The sequence below is a fragment of the Dendrobates tinctorius genome, unplaced genomic scaffold, assembly GCF_039654945.1.
Source record: "Dendrobates tinctorius isolate UK_male_01 unplaced genomic scaffold, ASM3965494v1 ptg000079l, whole genome shotgun sequence".
NCBI classification, from domain to species: Eukaryota; Metazoa; Chordata; class Amphibia; order Anura; family Dendrobatidae; genus Dendrobates; species Dendrobates tinctorius.
In genome coordinates, this window is record NW_027361747.1 from 27,295,201 (window position 1) to 27,311,022 (window position 15,822).

Sequence of the window (15,822 nt, forward strand, 5' to 3'; positions counted from 1 at the left end):
TGATATCTCCACAGGCTTCTACACACAATACTATTGTCCCCAGCCACCCCCGCATAGTATGATACCTCCACAGCCGTCTACACACAATAATATTGTCCCCAGCCACCCCCGCATAGTATGATTTCTCCACAGGCTTCTATACACAATAATATTGTCCCCAGCCACCCCCGCATAGTATGATACCTCCACAGCCGTCTACACACAATAATATTGCCCCCAGCCACCCCCACACAGTATATGATAACTCCACAGCCGTCTACACACAATAATATTGCCCCCAGCCACCCCCACACAGTATATGATAACTCCACAGCCGTCTACACACAATAATATTGCCCCCAGCCACCCCCACACAGTATGATGCCTCCACAGCCGTCTACACACAATAATATTGTCCCCAGCCACCCCCGCATAGTATGATTTCTCCACAGGCTTCTACACACAATAATATTGTCCCCAGCCACCCCCGCATAGTATGATACCTCCACAGCCGTCTACACACAATAATATTGCCCCCAGCCACCCCCACACAGTATATGATAACTCCAGAGCCGTCTACACACAATAATATTGCCCCCAGCCACCCCCACACAGTATGATGCCTCCACAGCCGTCTACACACAATATGATGGCCCCAGTCACCCACACACAGTATGATACCCCAAGAAAAATTATTGAATAAATCCCTCACCATGCAATGAATGATGAAATTTGTCCTTTTTATGCAATGGGTGCCGTTTCAAATACTGGTGACAACCAAAAAATATGTCCAAGAAAAATAAAGTAGATCACCACGTTAAAAAAAATATTTAAAATCTTTTATTATTTCACCAATTAAAATCCATATATTGTTGATAGAAAAACAACACTCTTAAGGGTTTCTGGTGCTTTGTGGGCCCGCTGACAAGGGCACTGGCAAAGTGCTGGAGGGGAGATACGTTTCACTAAGGCACACTATGTGTTGAGAGGGGTTAAAAGCTGCGTTTTTGTGGACAACCATAGAGCGGGTGGGAGGTTGTCCACCTCATCTTCATACTAGGGTGTGGTCTGAGGTTTAAATAGTCGGCCTCCTGAGGCATTCAGTGTTCAGTGGGTCTGGAGTTGGCAGCTCCAGAGAAGTGGTTTTTGTTTATTTTAACTATACTGAACCTGGCTATGAAATCCAGAGCGGGCGGATCCACGTAGCTGCAGAGATTATATACCTTTTTGTCTTTTTCCTGTTTTGCCCAGAGGGCCGTGTTTATTTTCAATTTGTGTTGGTTTATGCCACATGTATAAGAAACCAGCAGAAGATTTAAAGAGAAAGTGTACCTGTGTCTTCCTCCGTGTGCAGCCAAGTGAGCCGATTTACCACAGGCCTTAAGCATAGAAAATGGATTTTAATTGTTTGACAGATATGGAGTAAAAATTGAAGATTTTATCTATTTTTTATGTGCTGATCAACTTTAGTTTTCTTGCACATATGATACCCCACTGTACTCCACACACAGTATGTTACCGCACAGCTCCTGCATCAAATATGATTCCCCCATAGTCTTCCACAGAAAGTATGACATCCCCCTCAACCCCCCCACACACACACATAGTATGATGCCCCAACACACACACACAATATAGGAGTCCCACAGCCCCCCACATGTTATGGTTGCCTCCACAGCCCCACACAGTTAGATACCCTCACAGTCCACCCACACATTATGATGGCCTCCACAGGTCCCTACACAGAATGCTGTCTACACAGCCCCCACACAATAAGTTAGTGATTGAAAAAAAAAATGTAACCTAAAACTACTCACTTAGCCCCCGATCTCCGATGCTCTGTGCACTGAGACTAGAGTAGAGGCTCGGCAGGTGCAGTTTAAAGATGTCATCACACCTGATGCTCTGACGCACACACTGGATGAAGGAGAGGGAACCCTGTTCCACCATTGTGTTCTACAGTGTCTGCATTCTGAGGTTGCAGAGACCATTGACATTGAGAGACTGCGCAGGGGTGGTTACTATTTCGTGCTGCATCCCACTGTCTTCAGCTCTTGGCTGTTCTGGACCACAAGAACTGGCAAAGGGTCGCATATGAGCCGTGGGCTGCACTTTGTCCAGATCTGATTTAGTAAAGTAATCCCGTACAGAGACCAACCACTTGACATTTTACAGATGCAGAAGCCATACTAAGGCCATGTTTCCATGTTCAGTATTTGGTCAGTATTTCACATCAGTATTTGTAAGTCAAAACCAGGAGTGGGTGATAATACAGAAGTGGAGACGTGTTTCTATTACACTTTTCCTCTGAGGCTATGTGCCCACGATGCGATTTTTAAGCGTTTTTGCCGCGATTTTCGGTGCGAAAACGCTGCGAAAACGTTTACAAATCGTGTACAGAACGCACCCCATGCATTCCTATGGCATTCCGCACATGCTGTGCTAATGCTGCGCTTTTTTCCGCGACGGAATCGCATCGCGGAAAAAATCGCAGCATGGTCACTTTTGTGCGTAATCGCAAAGAATTGCCGCGATTCCGCACCCATAGGAATGCATGAGAATCGCTTACTTCCCGCATGTGGCTATGCCCACCATGCGCGAAGTTAAGCGTCTCATGTGCGGTTGGTACCCACGGTGTGGAGGAGAGGAGACTGTCCTCCAGGCCCTGGGTACCATACCCCTGTAAAAAAAAGAATAAAAAATCGGGGTATATTTACCTTCCGACGTCCCGCGCTGCATTCCCGGCCTAAGCGTTCCCAGTAATGCCTTGCGGCACGGTCCTGTGATGACGTAGTCTCGCGTGACTCTAGCGGTCTCGCGAGATTGCTATAGTAACGCGAGACCAACGTCATCACAGGTCTCGCAAGGCATTACTGGGAACGCTGAGGCCGGGAATGCAGTTTGTGACACCGGAAGGTAAATATACCCCGGTTTTTTTTTTTTATTTTTTACATTCTATCTTTTACTATTGATGCCGCATAGGCGGCCTCAATAGTAAAAAGCTGCTCACACTTGTCAAACACTATGTTTGACGAGTGTGACCAACCTGTCAATCACTTTCCAAGCGATGCTTCAAATCGCTTGGAAAGTGCTTGAGAAAATCGTGGCAAAATCGCGAACAGAATCACGGTAAAATCGCAGTGAAATCGCGCGGAAAAAAACGCGCGATTTCTGGGAAGAAGTCCGGTTTACAGTGTGCGTTTTAAAACACTACGTGTGCACATAGCCTTAAGGTGAACCATGACATAGCCTGATTGTTCCTCTCCTGGTTTTGGCTTACAAACACTGAGGTAAAATACTGACCGAATACTGACCGTGTGCACGTGGCCTAATATGTGTGCTTGTAGCTGCCTACCGTCCCGTGATGGGGTAATGAATATGTGCAGTTTGTAGTTTAGGGTAAACTATTTACCGGTAAGTGAATGCTATCAACCTGTTATGAGGACGTTGAGGTCTTTTTTGTTTTGCCTCTTCTTGTTCCATGTCCAACATCATCGATGTTCACATACGCCATAATTTTACAAGGGGTCGTCTCATCTTTTTAAATAGGTAAAATTGCAGAGTGCTGGTAGAAACATTGCAATTTACTTCTTACTAAAAATTATCTCCAGTCATAAAAATGGAGGGATTTTGAATTGTATAGTTTACTGCTCATGGCCTAGGTTATCAGCGGTGGCCGGTCTTCTAAACAAGGATCACGCACTTGCAAGCTTTTTGCTCTAGAGCTTGTAAGCGCTGCTCTGAAGCTGGCTGGAACGCTGGATCTAGCCAGCATCAGTGCTCCATCTGTCCTCTGATGCTGCAGTGGCTAAGCTGTTTGGACCAGCTATGCCATCATACCCCTGGTCTGAAATGTTAGTCTTCAGAATCGCTTTGTCCCTGGCAAGTAGGGAGCTAGGGAACAGGCGAGTAGGGAGCTTCTGAAGACTCAAGGCGGAACACACACTTTAACACATCACATATCCACTTGAGAGCTCCTGGGAGACGTGCATGTAGTCACTGAGAGTTAGTTGTGTGCTGTATTGCTCCAAAAAAGACAACCTAATAGCATGCCCCTTAGTTGCCATCTGACAAAGCAATGTGCCAGGTCTGTGATCAGTGCATAGACTTTCCTCCACCTCAGGTAAAGGTTCAGTATGCCATCTGATGGAAATGCCATGATTAGAACACAGTTGGGATCTTTCGTTGCTCCCTTGCCCCTGTTGTTGGATTAAAAAAATCCAAAACTGATATAAAAATCAATATATTTAATGGGTTATAAGAAATACAAGACGTTTCTCTACTCTTGCGTATCACAAGGAGCCCGGCACCATCTAGCCATGGGTGGCACCAGCTTTGTGCACTATGGTATGTGACCTCCATTGTAGTGAGCACTGTTTTTCACCTTAAAGCGAACTAATGTCACTTTTCTTATGGCTTTGCACACTCTGCGGCTGCTCCGCCATCTGCACACGGCTGTCTTCTGCTTCACAGGGCTACAGTACTGTCCAGAAATATACCACCTTCCGAGCCTGTCTGAAGAAACAGCTTTATAACAGATAAGTACGTCTCCTCGATCTCTGCACGTTGTCTGCCAGTCATTCTTCACAATCAGGTGTCATCAATAATATGTAGAATAGGACTTCTATAGAGCAGAGAAATTGCAGGAAAATGTGTTGTGTGACCTCCCTGGAAGGATCTCCATGTGATATTCTGTCCGCAAGATGGTAGCGTGGGCTCCACTTATGGATTACTAGGAGGGGTCGCCGAGTGTGGTGGGACGCAGGTCTCTGTCCCTCTATATGCCCTGTGTATGTCTATGGGCTCATTCAGATGTCACAGATTTTTCTCACATGCATAGATCGGTCAGAGTTTCATCAGTGTTAATGACCCGATTTTCATCCGAGTTTGGTCAGCTTTTACCGATAAATTTTTTAGTCTCATATGAAATAGGCCATGAAAAAAGAACAAAACATGGATGGCGTCTGAGTGCTGTCCGATTTTGTCACTGGTCAATAGACTTGTACTGACGAAATTCATCCATGACTTGAATCAAAATCAGACATGTCTCCTTGACCTTGTGCGGACCACTCAGTCCACAAAAATGGATTGACATGTGAACAGCCTCATAGACCATAATAAGGACAGGTTCTACCTGTGGAGACCATCGATAGTACTTGTACGAGAAAAACTGATGTCTGAAACGAGAATGTGGTATTAAGTTTACAACACCGTCAGCGCCGCCATAGTGTTAGACTTCAAGATAATAATTTCTAAAGATCTTACTCTCTGAAACAGGTCTTGAAAAATTAATAAAAAATTAGAGAAACAAAGTAGTCTGTGACTGATGAAGAATCACACGGCGTTCACTGTCTCTTCTGAGAATGTAGGGAATTGCAGTGGCCTAAGATCTATGTGCACAGGCCCAGGAGTCTGCTGGAGCTAGCTAGTAATGCCACGGCTAGTAATGCCACGGCTAGTAATGCCAGGGCCAGTAATGCCTCGGCTAGTGGACGGCATGGCTCCATCCATCCAGGGGCAGCAGTTCTATTTGCGATAGGATCCCTTTAGAGTAGTTGCTGCGTCTAAACAATCCCTTTTCTAGAAACACATGTACGTATGGTATATTAGTATTTCAGAACTGCTTGGCTTCTAGAGAACGAGGACCCCTCTGTGACATCCATACACCATCTTAGGGTATATATATGCATGAATACCGTAATTTGTGCCATTTTTATTGCATATATTTGTGACACTAACCTATGTGTGTTTATCACCAGGATAAACCAAAGCATGGCTTGAAAGACTACTACGCGTGTGTGACCTCTGTCACCAGGAAACACTTCCGAGAATTATTCCGGAGCTTCCGCAGCAGAGATACGCTGAGATAAAATGCCGCTGTTACATCATTATTCATTTAGAGTCTGCGCTGGGCATGACCACAGACATGGTGGCGCCCCCATCAGGATATTGTTAGGAGTTTGCACTGATTATAATCTTTATTTGGGAATTTCACACACGGCATGTTTTATTACAATCTATTTTTTTACATATTTATTGAATTAAAAGTTGATTCACACACGTTAAGTTATTATCAGGAGGATTTACCTGATGTTACAGGCGCTATATAATAATAGGATGATATTATTGAAATTTTCATTTTTAGCTTTAGGACACAATAAGGGGCGCAGTTGCCATAATAGAGCACAACATTTATTTCTACCTAGAAAGAAGAGATGTGTGACGTATCTAGTTTTCTGCATGCGATTCCTGGCGTGTGATGACTTTCTGGTGACCCGAGCCGATAGCATATGGGATAGTCTGGTCATAAATAGTCATGTTATCAAGGACTGTAGTGAGAGAAAGAAGACTTTTCCTTTGCACTAGTTTTAGTAAATTTCGTCCAATATATATATATTACCAGATTCAATGGAAAAGTTAGTGGAAAAAGCCTCACCGTGTATTATGCAGTATGGTTGCTCTCAGTTGCTTAGATCCAATAACCATTGACCACCGGTAATCCGTAAAGAAAAAGAAAAGGATCCGCATGGTGAGAACGGAAAAACCACAATCTTTATTCCATCTGATAAAATAATTAAGACATCCATAACCCATTGAAGTCGTGTTCATTCTCTGACGCGTTTCTGGCTGAAGCCCTTAGTAATAGAATTAATAACAATAACTAATGCACTAAGGGCTTCGGCTAGAAACGCGTCAGAGAATGAACACGACTTCAATGGGTTATGGATGTCTTAATTATTTTATCGGATGGAATAAAGATTGTGGTTTTTCCGTTCTCACCATGCGGATCCTTTTTTATTTCAGTACGAGTGTCACTATATTTAGTCTCTCTCCATGAGTGCACTTGGACACAGAAATTTCTCAGTAATCTGTTGCTCCACACCCCATGCCACATACCTGTATTATGGCACAATTTCTAGATGTCAATGTCGGTCCTGGAATCGGCAGCTCCACCTCCGGCTTCTGTTATGCGCAGAGAGTTTCCTGGGCCATTTGTGCTGTGTGTGAAGGGGGCTGTCTAACTTATTTCAACAGCTAAGCCATCCCATTTTCTGCCGTAGATGATGCATTGAGAGAGAAGGGGACTGGCTTAGCTATTGAAATCTGCAGTCAACCTGCCCCTTCACATACATCTCTGACATGTTAACACTGTAAATGCTCTTCTACGTTGAACACAAGTCGGAAATGGAGCTGCTGTGACGGGCACTGATATCTGAAGATTGGGACAAGATAAAATATAGTAGTACGTTTATGTCAATCAAATCTAAAAAGTATTTTTTCACGTAAACAGCCCGAGCAACCGCACATAGGAAAGTATGGCAAATGCTAGTTGAGTGAGTGGAACAGTGCACTGAGCCCTTGGCCACCCCAAGGGTACGTGGAGGAGTCTTAATTTATATATGTCATATAACGATTTTGGCCCTTGTCATCCGTGTTGCCAAAAAAACCCAGAAATGTGAATAGCACCTGTATCTGTGAGTCGTGCAACGGACACACGGTCCATGAAAAAACAGGAACATGTGACTAGCACCATAAATTTTTATGGGTTTGGGTTGTATCCATGAAGAAAAATGTATGCAACACGGGTGTGTGGGTGAGGGTTTCTCACCTCCCACGTGTAGAGAGTAACTCTTCATCTGGAGTATTCGGCACCATAGATTATAAAAGGCTATGTTACACATCTGAATTATTAGCTAACATTTCACACATACAGACTCCTATATGGGAACACAGGCCCAGAGTATGGGAACTGAACGTGGTCACTGCCTTACCTCACCTCCGGACTCAACATGTTGGAATTCATTTATGCTTTTGCTGTTCATTTCTACAACACTACAATGTCAGATGGTACAAATACTGTAACGTTGGATCATTAAAACTCTCACTTTTGTTTTAATTAAATTGCATGTTGCACTTTTATTACAAGAAATACTGTAAATAAATGAATTCATTCTAAATGCGAGTTTAATGTCTTTTCTGCGATAATGGCGAACTTACAAAATGTTTGTAAATAAGGGTGAGATTAGGAGGTTTACTTGGCTGTAGAAAAGTAGACGTGCAGCCAACTTTCGTGATAAAATACAGATTTTTTTTTCATATACAGTAAATTGTATAAAATCTGTATATTGTGAATGTCACCAGGCGCAGACACCTATGCAATTCCAACGTACCAGACATATTATTACCGTAATTATTCTTAATCATGGCATTAACTACCTAAGTTCCAAATCGGGTATTAATAAGACTTGTCAGTTAATTATGATATGAAAATGCTCATTAGAGACTAACGTATTCACGAATATTATGACAATGCAAATAAGAGCATATAAAACCGGAAGGAACCACTGTGTGTATTAGTCAGATGTCAGTTTTATACACTCTTCAACATTGAAATTGCAGCACCAGTAGGGAAAAAGTCCACTTTTGGTATGACTTCTTCAAACAGTAGGTGGACATAGCTGGTCCCACTGATTGTTCCCAGTTTTGAGCTGATGGCACTTCTTGACATCTCTAGGTTTCTAAGGGAACAAAGCATGTTGTGCCTTTTATCTGTTGCACTGAATTTCCTTGGCTGACCACTGTGTCTCTAGTCCTCATTGTTGACAAGATCTTGAAACCAGAGTCTGCTTTGAAATCTTTGCCTCGGAAAGGCCTTGTTGATGCACTATAATTGCCTTGTATCTTGTTGCTATGCTTAGTCATGCCATGGTGTATAACCTGTGACATTAAAAAAGAGCAAAGTCTTGGAAGTGATATTATGCATGACACAGCCCTGATCAACAATATCGAGTCTATGTGAGAATAGCTGAAGAGACAGAAGTACTTGTACCAGCCTACATCCACACAAGATCTGTAGTTTATTCTCCAAGATGTTTGTAACAACTTCCCTGCAGAGTTCCTGCAAAAGTAGTGTGCAAGCGAACCTAAAAGAAGTGATGATGTTTTAAAAGCAAAAGGTGATTTGATTTAAATCTTTCTTTTATTGATTCACTGTGATTTTTGTTAATTGATAAATTTATACCGTTAACACGTCTATTCTTTAAGGAATTTTACTTTTTAGCATTCCTTTTACACCAGCCTAAAGCGTTTGCACAGTACAGTATATACCACTCTCCTCAACATAGAAACTGTAACACCAAGAAGGAAAGGTCATGGCATTATGGACATGTAAATTATATGAAAATGCTGAAAAAATGGAAACACAATTTTCAAAACATCTCCGTTTATTCAGTGTCAAGATGTGCAGAATTACATGCACTTACACATCTTGGCTGCTATCAGTAAGGTTATTCATGGTTGTCTGAGGAGTGCATATACACATTGAATGCACCTGGGAAAATCCAGTTTTGGCAGCTCCCTTTGCAGTTGCCGACCAATGGCGTACCAGATGTGCCCGATGGGAGACAAGTCCCGGACACCCTGCAGGCCATGGTGGCACGTTTAGGTCACACAGGCTGCTCACAGAAGCACGAGCCACATGTGACCTGATGTGTTAAAAAAGGGTTCCTGGGACACCTTGGAGAAATGCATATACCCTTAAAGGCATCTTGTATCCATCCTGTTTAATATACCGCCCTGTGGTTATTACTTTTTTCAATTCTATATAGATTGAGTGTACAATAATAAAATGTGTTACTGCATTGGAATACTCCTGTCATCTGATTTATTAATATCTGCCAAAAGTTCTATTGTGCGTTTTATTACTTGGCAGACAGAAAGTTTACTAGCTTAGTTATCTCCCATGATGTATGATTTCCAAATGTTATTTTCTGAATTTCTCTGCCCTGGGCAGAGAGTTTAATAAGTTGACTACCCCTCCGACCTTCTGAGTCAAGTAAAAAAAAATACAGTCATATGTAAAAGTTTGGGCACCCCTATTAATGTTAACCTTTTTTCTTTATAACAATTTTGGTTTTTGCAACAGCTATTTCAGTTTCATATATTTAATTACTGATGGACTCAGTTATATTTCTGGATTCAAATGAGGTTTATTGTACTAACAGAAAATGTGCAATCTGCATTTAAACAAAACTTGTCCGGTGCAAAAGTATGGGCACCTCAACATAAAAGTGACATTAATATTTTGTAGGTCCTCCTTTTGCAAAAATAACAGCCTCTAGTTGCTTCCTGTAGCTATTAATGAGTTCCTGGATCCTGGATGAAGGTATTTGTGACCATTCCTGTTTACAAAACAATTCCAGTTCAGTTAAGTTTGATGGTCGCCGAGCATGGACAGCCCGCTTCAAATCATCCACAGATGTTCAATGATATTCAGGTCTGGGGACTGGGATGGCCATTCCAGAACATTGTAATTGTTCCTCTGCATGAATGCCTGAGTAGATTTGGAGCGGTGTTTTGGATCATTGTCTTGCTGAAATATCCATCCCCTGCGTAACTTCAACTTTGTCACTGATTCTTGCACATTATTGTCAAGAATCTGCTGATACTGAGTTGAATCCATGCGACCCTCAACTTTAACAAGATTCCCGGTGCCGGCATTGGCCACACAGCCCCAAAGCATGATGGAACCTCCACCAAATTTTACTGTGGGTAGCAAGTGTTTTTCTTGGAATGCTGTGTTTTTTAGCCTCCATGCATAACGCCTTTTTGTATGACCAAACAACTCAATCTTTGTTTCATCAGTCCACAGGACCTTCTTCCAATATGTAAATGGCTTGTCCAAATGTGCTTTTGCAGACCTTAGGCGACTCTTTTTGTGGCGTGCTTGCAGAAACAGCTTCTTTCGCATAACTCTCCCATACAGCGTCTCCTTGTGCAAAGTGCGCTGTATTGTTGGCCGATGCACAGTGACACCATCTGCAGCAAGATGATGCTGCAGGTCTTTGGAGGTGGTCTGTGGATTGTCCTTGACTGTTCTCACCATTCTTCTTCTCTGCCTTTCTGATATTTTTCTTGGCCTGGCACTTCTGGGCTTAACAAGAACTGTACCTGTGTTCTTCCATTTCCTTACTATGTTCCTCACAGTGGAAACTGACAGGTTAAATCTCTGAGACAACTTTTTGAATCCTTCCCCTGAAAAGCTATGTTGAATAATCTTGGTTTTCAGATCATTTGAGAGTTGTTTTGAGGAGCCCATGATGCCACTCTTCATAGGAGAATCAACTAGGAGAACTACTTGCAAGTGGCCACCTTAAATACCTTTTCTCATGATTTGATACACCTGGCTATGAAGTTCAAAGCTCAATGAGGTTACAAAACCAATTTAGTGCTTCAGGAAGTCAGTAAAAAGTAGTTAGGAGTGTTCAAATCAAGAAAATGATAAGGGTGCCCATACTTTTGCACCAGACAAATTTTGTTTAAATGCAGATTGCACATTTTCTATTAGTACAATAAACCTCATTTGAATCCAGAAATATAACTGAGTCCATCAGTAATTAGATATATGAAACTGAAATAGCTGTTGCAAAAACCAAAATTGTTATAAAGAAAAAAGGTTAACATTAATAGGGGTGCCCAAACTTTTACATATGACTGTAGATAATACAAACAGTCATGTGACAATAAAGTGATATGTACAGTGATGTCACAGTACAGAGAAAGTGATGTTCGACTACTGTATATAAAGCTCCGCACTAAACACAGTCATGTTAAGGTACTGTATATACAGCCATATTTCTGCACAAGCATAATAAAGATAGTGATGTCACAGTGTAGAGGTAATGTGGAGGAGTGATTGACTAAAGCCAGCCGAACCTGCCGATATTGGATGGTTCAGCTGATAGTCTAATACATATGGAGGCCTTTGGACTCTCCCCTGACAGATCATGGCAGGGGATAGAAGGATCTGGCATGTACAATTTTTGACTGCAAATACTTTTGTTCACAGGTAAATAAGCCGCTGCCACCAGAGTCTGGCAGCGGCTCTGTCGTAAAAAATAGGAGCATCTGTAAGGAGTGGGGAGAGATAGCTGTCAAGTGAATGATCGGCTGAACCTTCTTTCAGCTAACAGCTATACAGTATGTTGCACATGGGTAGGCATAAGGACCACAGTGATATCATAACACAGCATCATTATACAAGGATGATACACAGTGATGTCATAATACAAGGATAACACTGTGATGTCATAATACAAGGATAACACAGTGATGTCATCATACAATAACACAGTGATGTCATAATACAAAGATAACAGTGGTCATAATAATAATGCATGCAGTGATGTCATAATACAAGGATAGCACACAGTGATATAATACAAGGATAGCACAAAGTGATGTCATAATACAAGGAAAACACACAGTGATGTCACAATACAATAACAGTAATGTCAATACAAGGATAACACACAGTGATGTCATAATACAAGGATAACACAGTGATATCATAATACAAGGATAGCACACAGTGATGTCATAATACAAGGAAAACTGATGTCACAATACAATAACAGTAATGTCATAATACAAGGATAACACAGTGATGTCATAATACAAGGATAATGCATGCAGTGATGTCATAATACAAGGATAGCACACAGTGATATCATAATACAAGGATAGCACACAGTGATGTCATAATACAAGGAAAACAGTGATGTCACAATACAATAACAGTAATGTCATAATACAAGGATAACACAGTGATGTCATAATACAAGGATAGCACACAGTGATGTCATAATACAAGGATAATGCATGCAGTGATGTCATAATACAAGAATAGCACACAGTGATGTCATAATACAAGGATAACACAGTGATGTCATAATACAAGGATAATGCATGCAGTGATGTCATAATACAAGGATAGCACACAGTGATATAATACAAGGATAGCACACAGTGATGTCATAATACAAGGATAGCACACAGTGATATAATACAAGGATAGCACACAGTGATGTCACAATACAATAACAGTAATGTCATAATACAAGGATAACACACAGTGATGTCATAATACAAGGATAACACAGTAATGTCAATACAAGGATAATGCATGCAGTGATGTCATAATACAAGAATAGCACACAGTGATGTCATAATACAAGGATAACATCGTGATGTCATAATACAATAACAGTAATGTCATAATACAAGGATAACACACAGTGATGTCATAATACAAGGATAACACAGTAATGTCAATACAAGGATAATGCATGCAGTGATGTCATAATACAAGAATAGCACACAGTGATGTCATAATACAAGGATAACACCGTGATAGCACACAACATAACAATTTCATGGACAAAAGCCCCATTTATACTAGTATAGTAAATAATAATATAATACTAAAAAAATGGGTGTGTAAGTGGACATGATAGGACTATCGCAAAACTTATATGCACAAAATAAATTACTGCATAGTATTAACTTTCTGACTGGTCAGTAATAAGGGTCCGCCCGGGTGTACCCTCCCCAACGCACGTTTCGGCCGGATGGCCTTTATCAAGGGGTGAAGGAAAAGTAGGAAGTGCTGAGTATTTAAAATAGGGAGCCACCAATGAGGTTGTGAAAACTACACACCTGATCCAATAAACCAATCGTGTGATGTATCAGAAAACCCTCCCAGGAAGTGACATGTGTCACCATGGAGATAAAAAGATAACTAAATCCTCATGGATTCATAACAAAAGAAATATCTAACAATCCTGATCATAGTAAGATGATTACTGATACCAACAAAATCAAGAATTGCCCCCCATATACGCGTAATAAATCAAAAGGGCGCTGCATAACCGCATATGTTGGCGTCAGATGTCAGGACTACATATTCAAACAGGGTATTCAACACCTGCCTATAGAAACGCTAGTATAGCGATAACACCCCTATTGACGACAGATGACCGGGGCTACATAGTAGAATCACTAAGAAGGTCTGCCCCCAATGACGCCACGTTGCCATGGTACCAATGGACAGGAACTCAGATGGAATTAGTCCCATAGAGCATCTCGTCCGCCCACTGTGACGCAGGCGTCGCTGCGGCAACCCGGACGTGGGACGGCGGCGGCATCACATGATCGGTGACGTCACGCGCACGTGACATATCACCAAGCAGCAAAGATGCCGAAAGCCGCCAAGCGTGCGGGGAGCAGCGGCACACAAATGCATGCCGGGACACGCATTTTTATTTTGCTTTGTTATTTTTATTGCTTAATTTTTTTGCTATTATACTGATATGTTTTTCTATCATATTCACATTCTGTTTATGATCTATATAATAATGTCCTTTATGGTTTATAATCTTATTTTTCTATATGATCTGTTTCACATTTGCGGATTAATTACTTTGCTGGACTATTCCCCACCATAAGATTGCTGTAAACCTTTTCTGGTTCCCCTAACGGCTCGTGTTGTCCCGGCACGCATTTGTGTGCCGCTGCTCCCCGCACGCTTGGCGGCTTTCGGCATCTTTGCTGCTTGGTGATATGTCACGTGCGCGTGACGTCACCGATCATGTGATGCCGACGCCGTCCCGCGTCCGGGTTGCCGCGGCGATGCCTGCGTCACAGTGGGCGGACGAGACGCTCTATGGGACTAATTCCATCTGAGTTCCTGTCCATTGGTACCATGGCAACGTGGCGTCATTGGGGGCAGACCTTCTTAGTGATTCTACTATGTAGCCCCGGTCATCTGTCGTCAATAGGGGTGTTATCGCTATACTAGCGTTTCTATAGGCAGGTGTTGAATACCCTGTTTGAATATGTAGTCCTGACATCTGACGCCAACATATGCGGTTATGCAGCGCCCTTTTGATTTATTACGCGTATATGGGGGGCAATTCTTGATTTTGTTGGTATCAGTAATCATCTTACTATGATCAGGATTGTTAGATATTTCTTTTGTTATGAATCCATGAGGAGTTAGTTATCTTTTTATCTCCATGGTGACACATGTCACTTCCTGGGAGGGTTTTCTGATACATCACACGATTGGTTTATTGGATCAGGTGTGTAGTTTTCACAACCTCATTGGTGGCTCCCTATTTTAAATACTCAGCACTTCCTACTTTTCCTTCACCCCTTGATAAAGGCCATCCGGCCGAAACGTGCGTTGGGGAGGGTACACCCGGGCGGACCCTTATTACTGACCAGTCAGAAAGTTAATACTATGCAGTAATTTATTTTGTGCTCTCTGAATATATTTAGCACATATCATGTGTAGTGGCAGGGTCCATTACTGGGGGTAGCGAGACCTATACACCTTATGTGTATGCCATGACTGGCTGTTTTATGGGATATATGTAGGACTTTGAGACGTATTGTATTGTTAAAATTATATTTATCCCTGTGTCCACATACCTTTGGTGTGCCCTATTTTTTGCCCATGTACTTTTTATGGTCATTATTGACTTCGACCTTACTGTTTTCTGTACATTTGATCTATTTCAATAAAATTATTTTTGTAAATTTTTGTATTGGCCTTTTTGTTCACTGGTTTTTCTTTTATATATTCTAAGGATAGCACACAGTGATGTCATAATACAAGGAAAATGCATGCAGTAATGTCATAATACAAGGATAACACACAGCGATGTCATAATACAAGGATAATGCATGCAGTGATGTCAGAACACAAGGATAATGTATACAGTGATGCCATAATATAAGGATAACAGTGATGTCATAATACAAGGATAATACACACAGTGATGTCATAGTCTATATACACTGCTCAAAAAAATAAAGGGAACACTTAAACAGAATATAACTCCAAGTAAATCAAACTTCTGTGAAATCCTACTGTCCACTTGGAAGCAACACTGATTGACAATCAATTTCACATGCTGTTGTGCAAATGGAATAGACAACAGATGGATATTATTGGCAATTATCAAGACACCCTCAATAAAGGAGTGGTTCTGCAGGTGG

The 15,822-nt window shown here is 41.7% G+C and overlaps 1 protein-coding gene across 6 annotated transcripts in view; it reads left to right on the forward strand.

The window, feature by feature from the left end:
* MICU3 (mitochondrial calcium uptake family member 3) overlaps window positions 1-6,037 on the forward strand; it is a 226,188-nt gene extending 220,151 nt beyond the window's left edge. For 3 of the 6 annotated variants that reach the window (XM_073583608.1, XM_073583607.1, XM_073583610.1), the window contains 2 exons: window positions 4,453-4,521; window positions 5,739-6,037. In XM_073583608.1, the coding sequence (XP_073439709.1) occupies window positions 4,453-4,521 (69 nt within the window). In that variant the 3' untranslated portion in view covers window positions 5,739-6,037. The remainder of the gene's footprint in view (window positions 1-4,452; window positions 4,522-5,738) is intronic. The other 3 variants (XM_073583605.1, XM_073583606.1, XM_073583609.1) reach the window with 1 other exon arrangement.
* The last annotated feature ends 9,785 nt before the right edge of the window (window positions 6,038-15,822 follow it).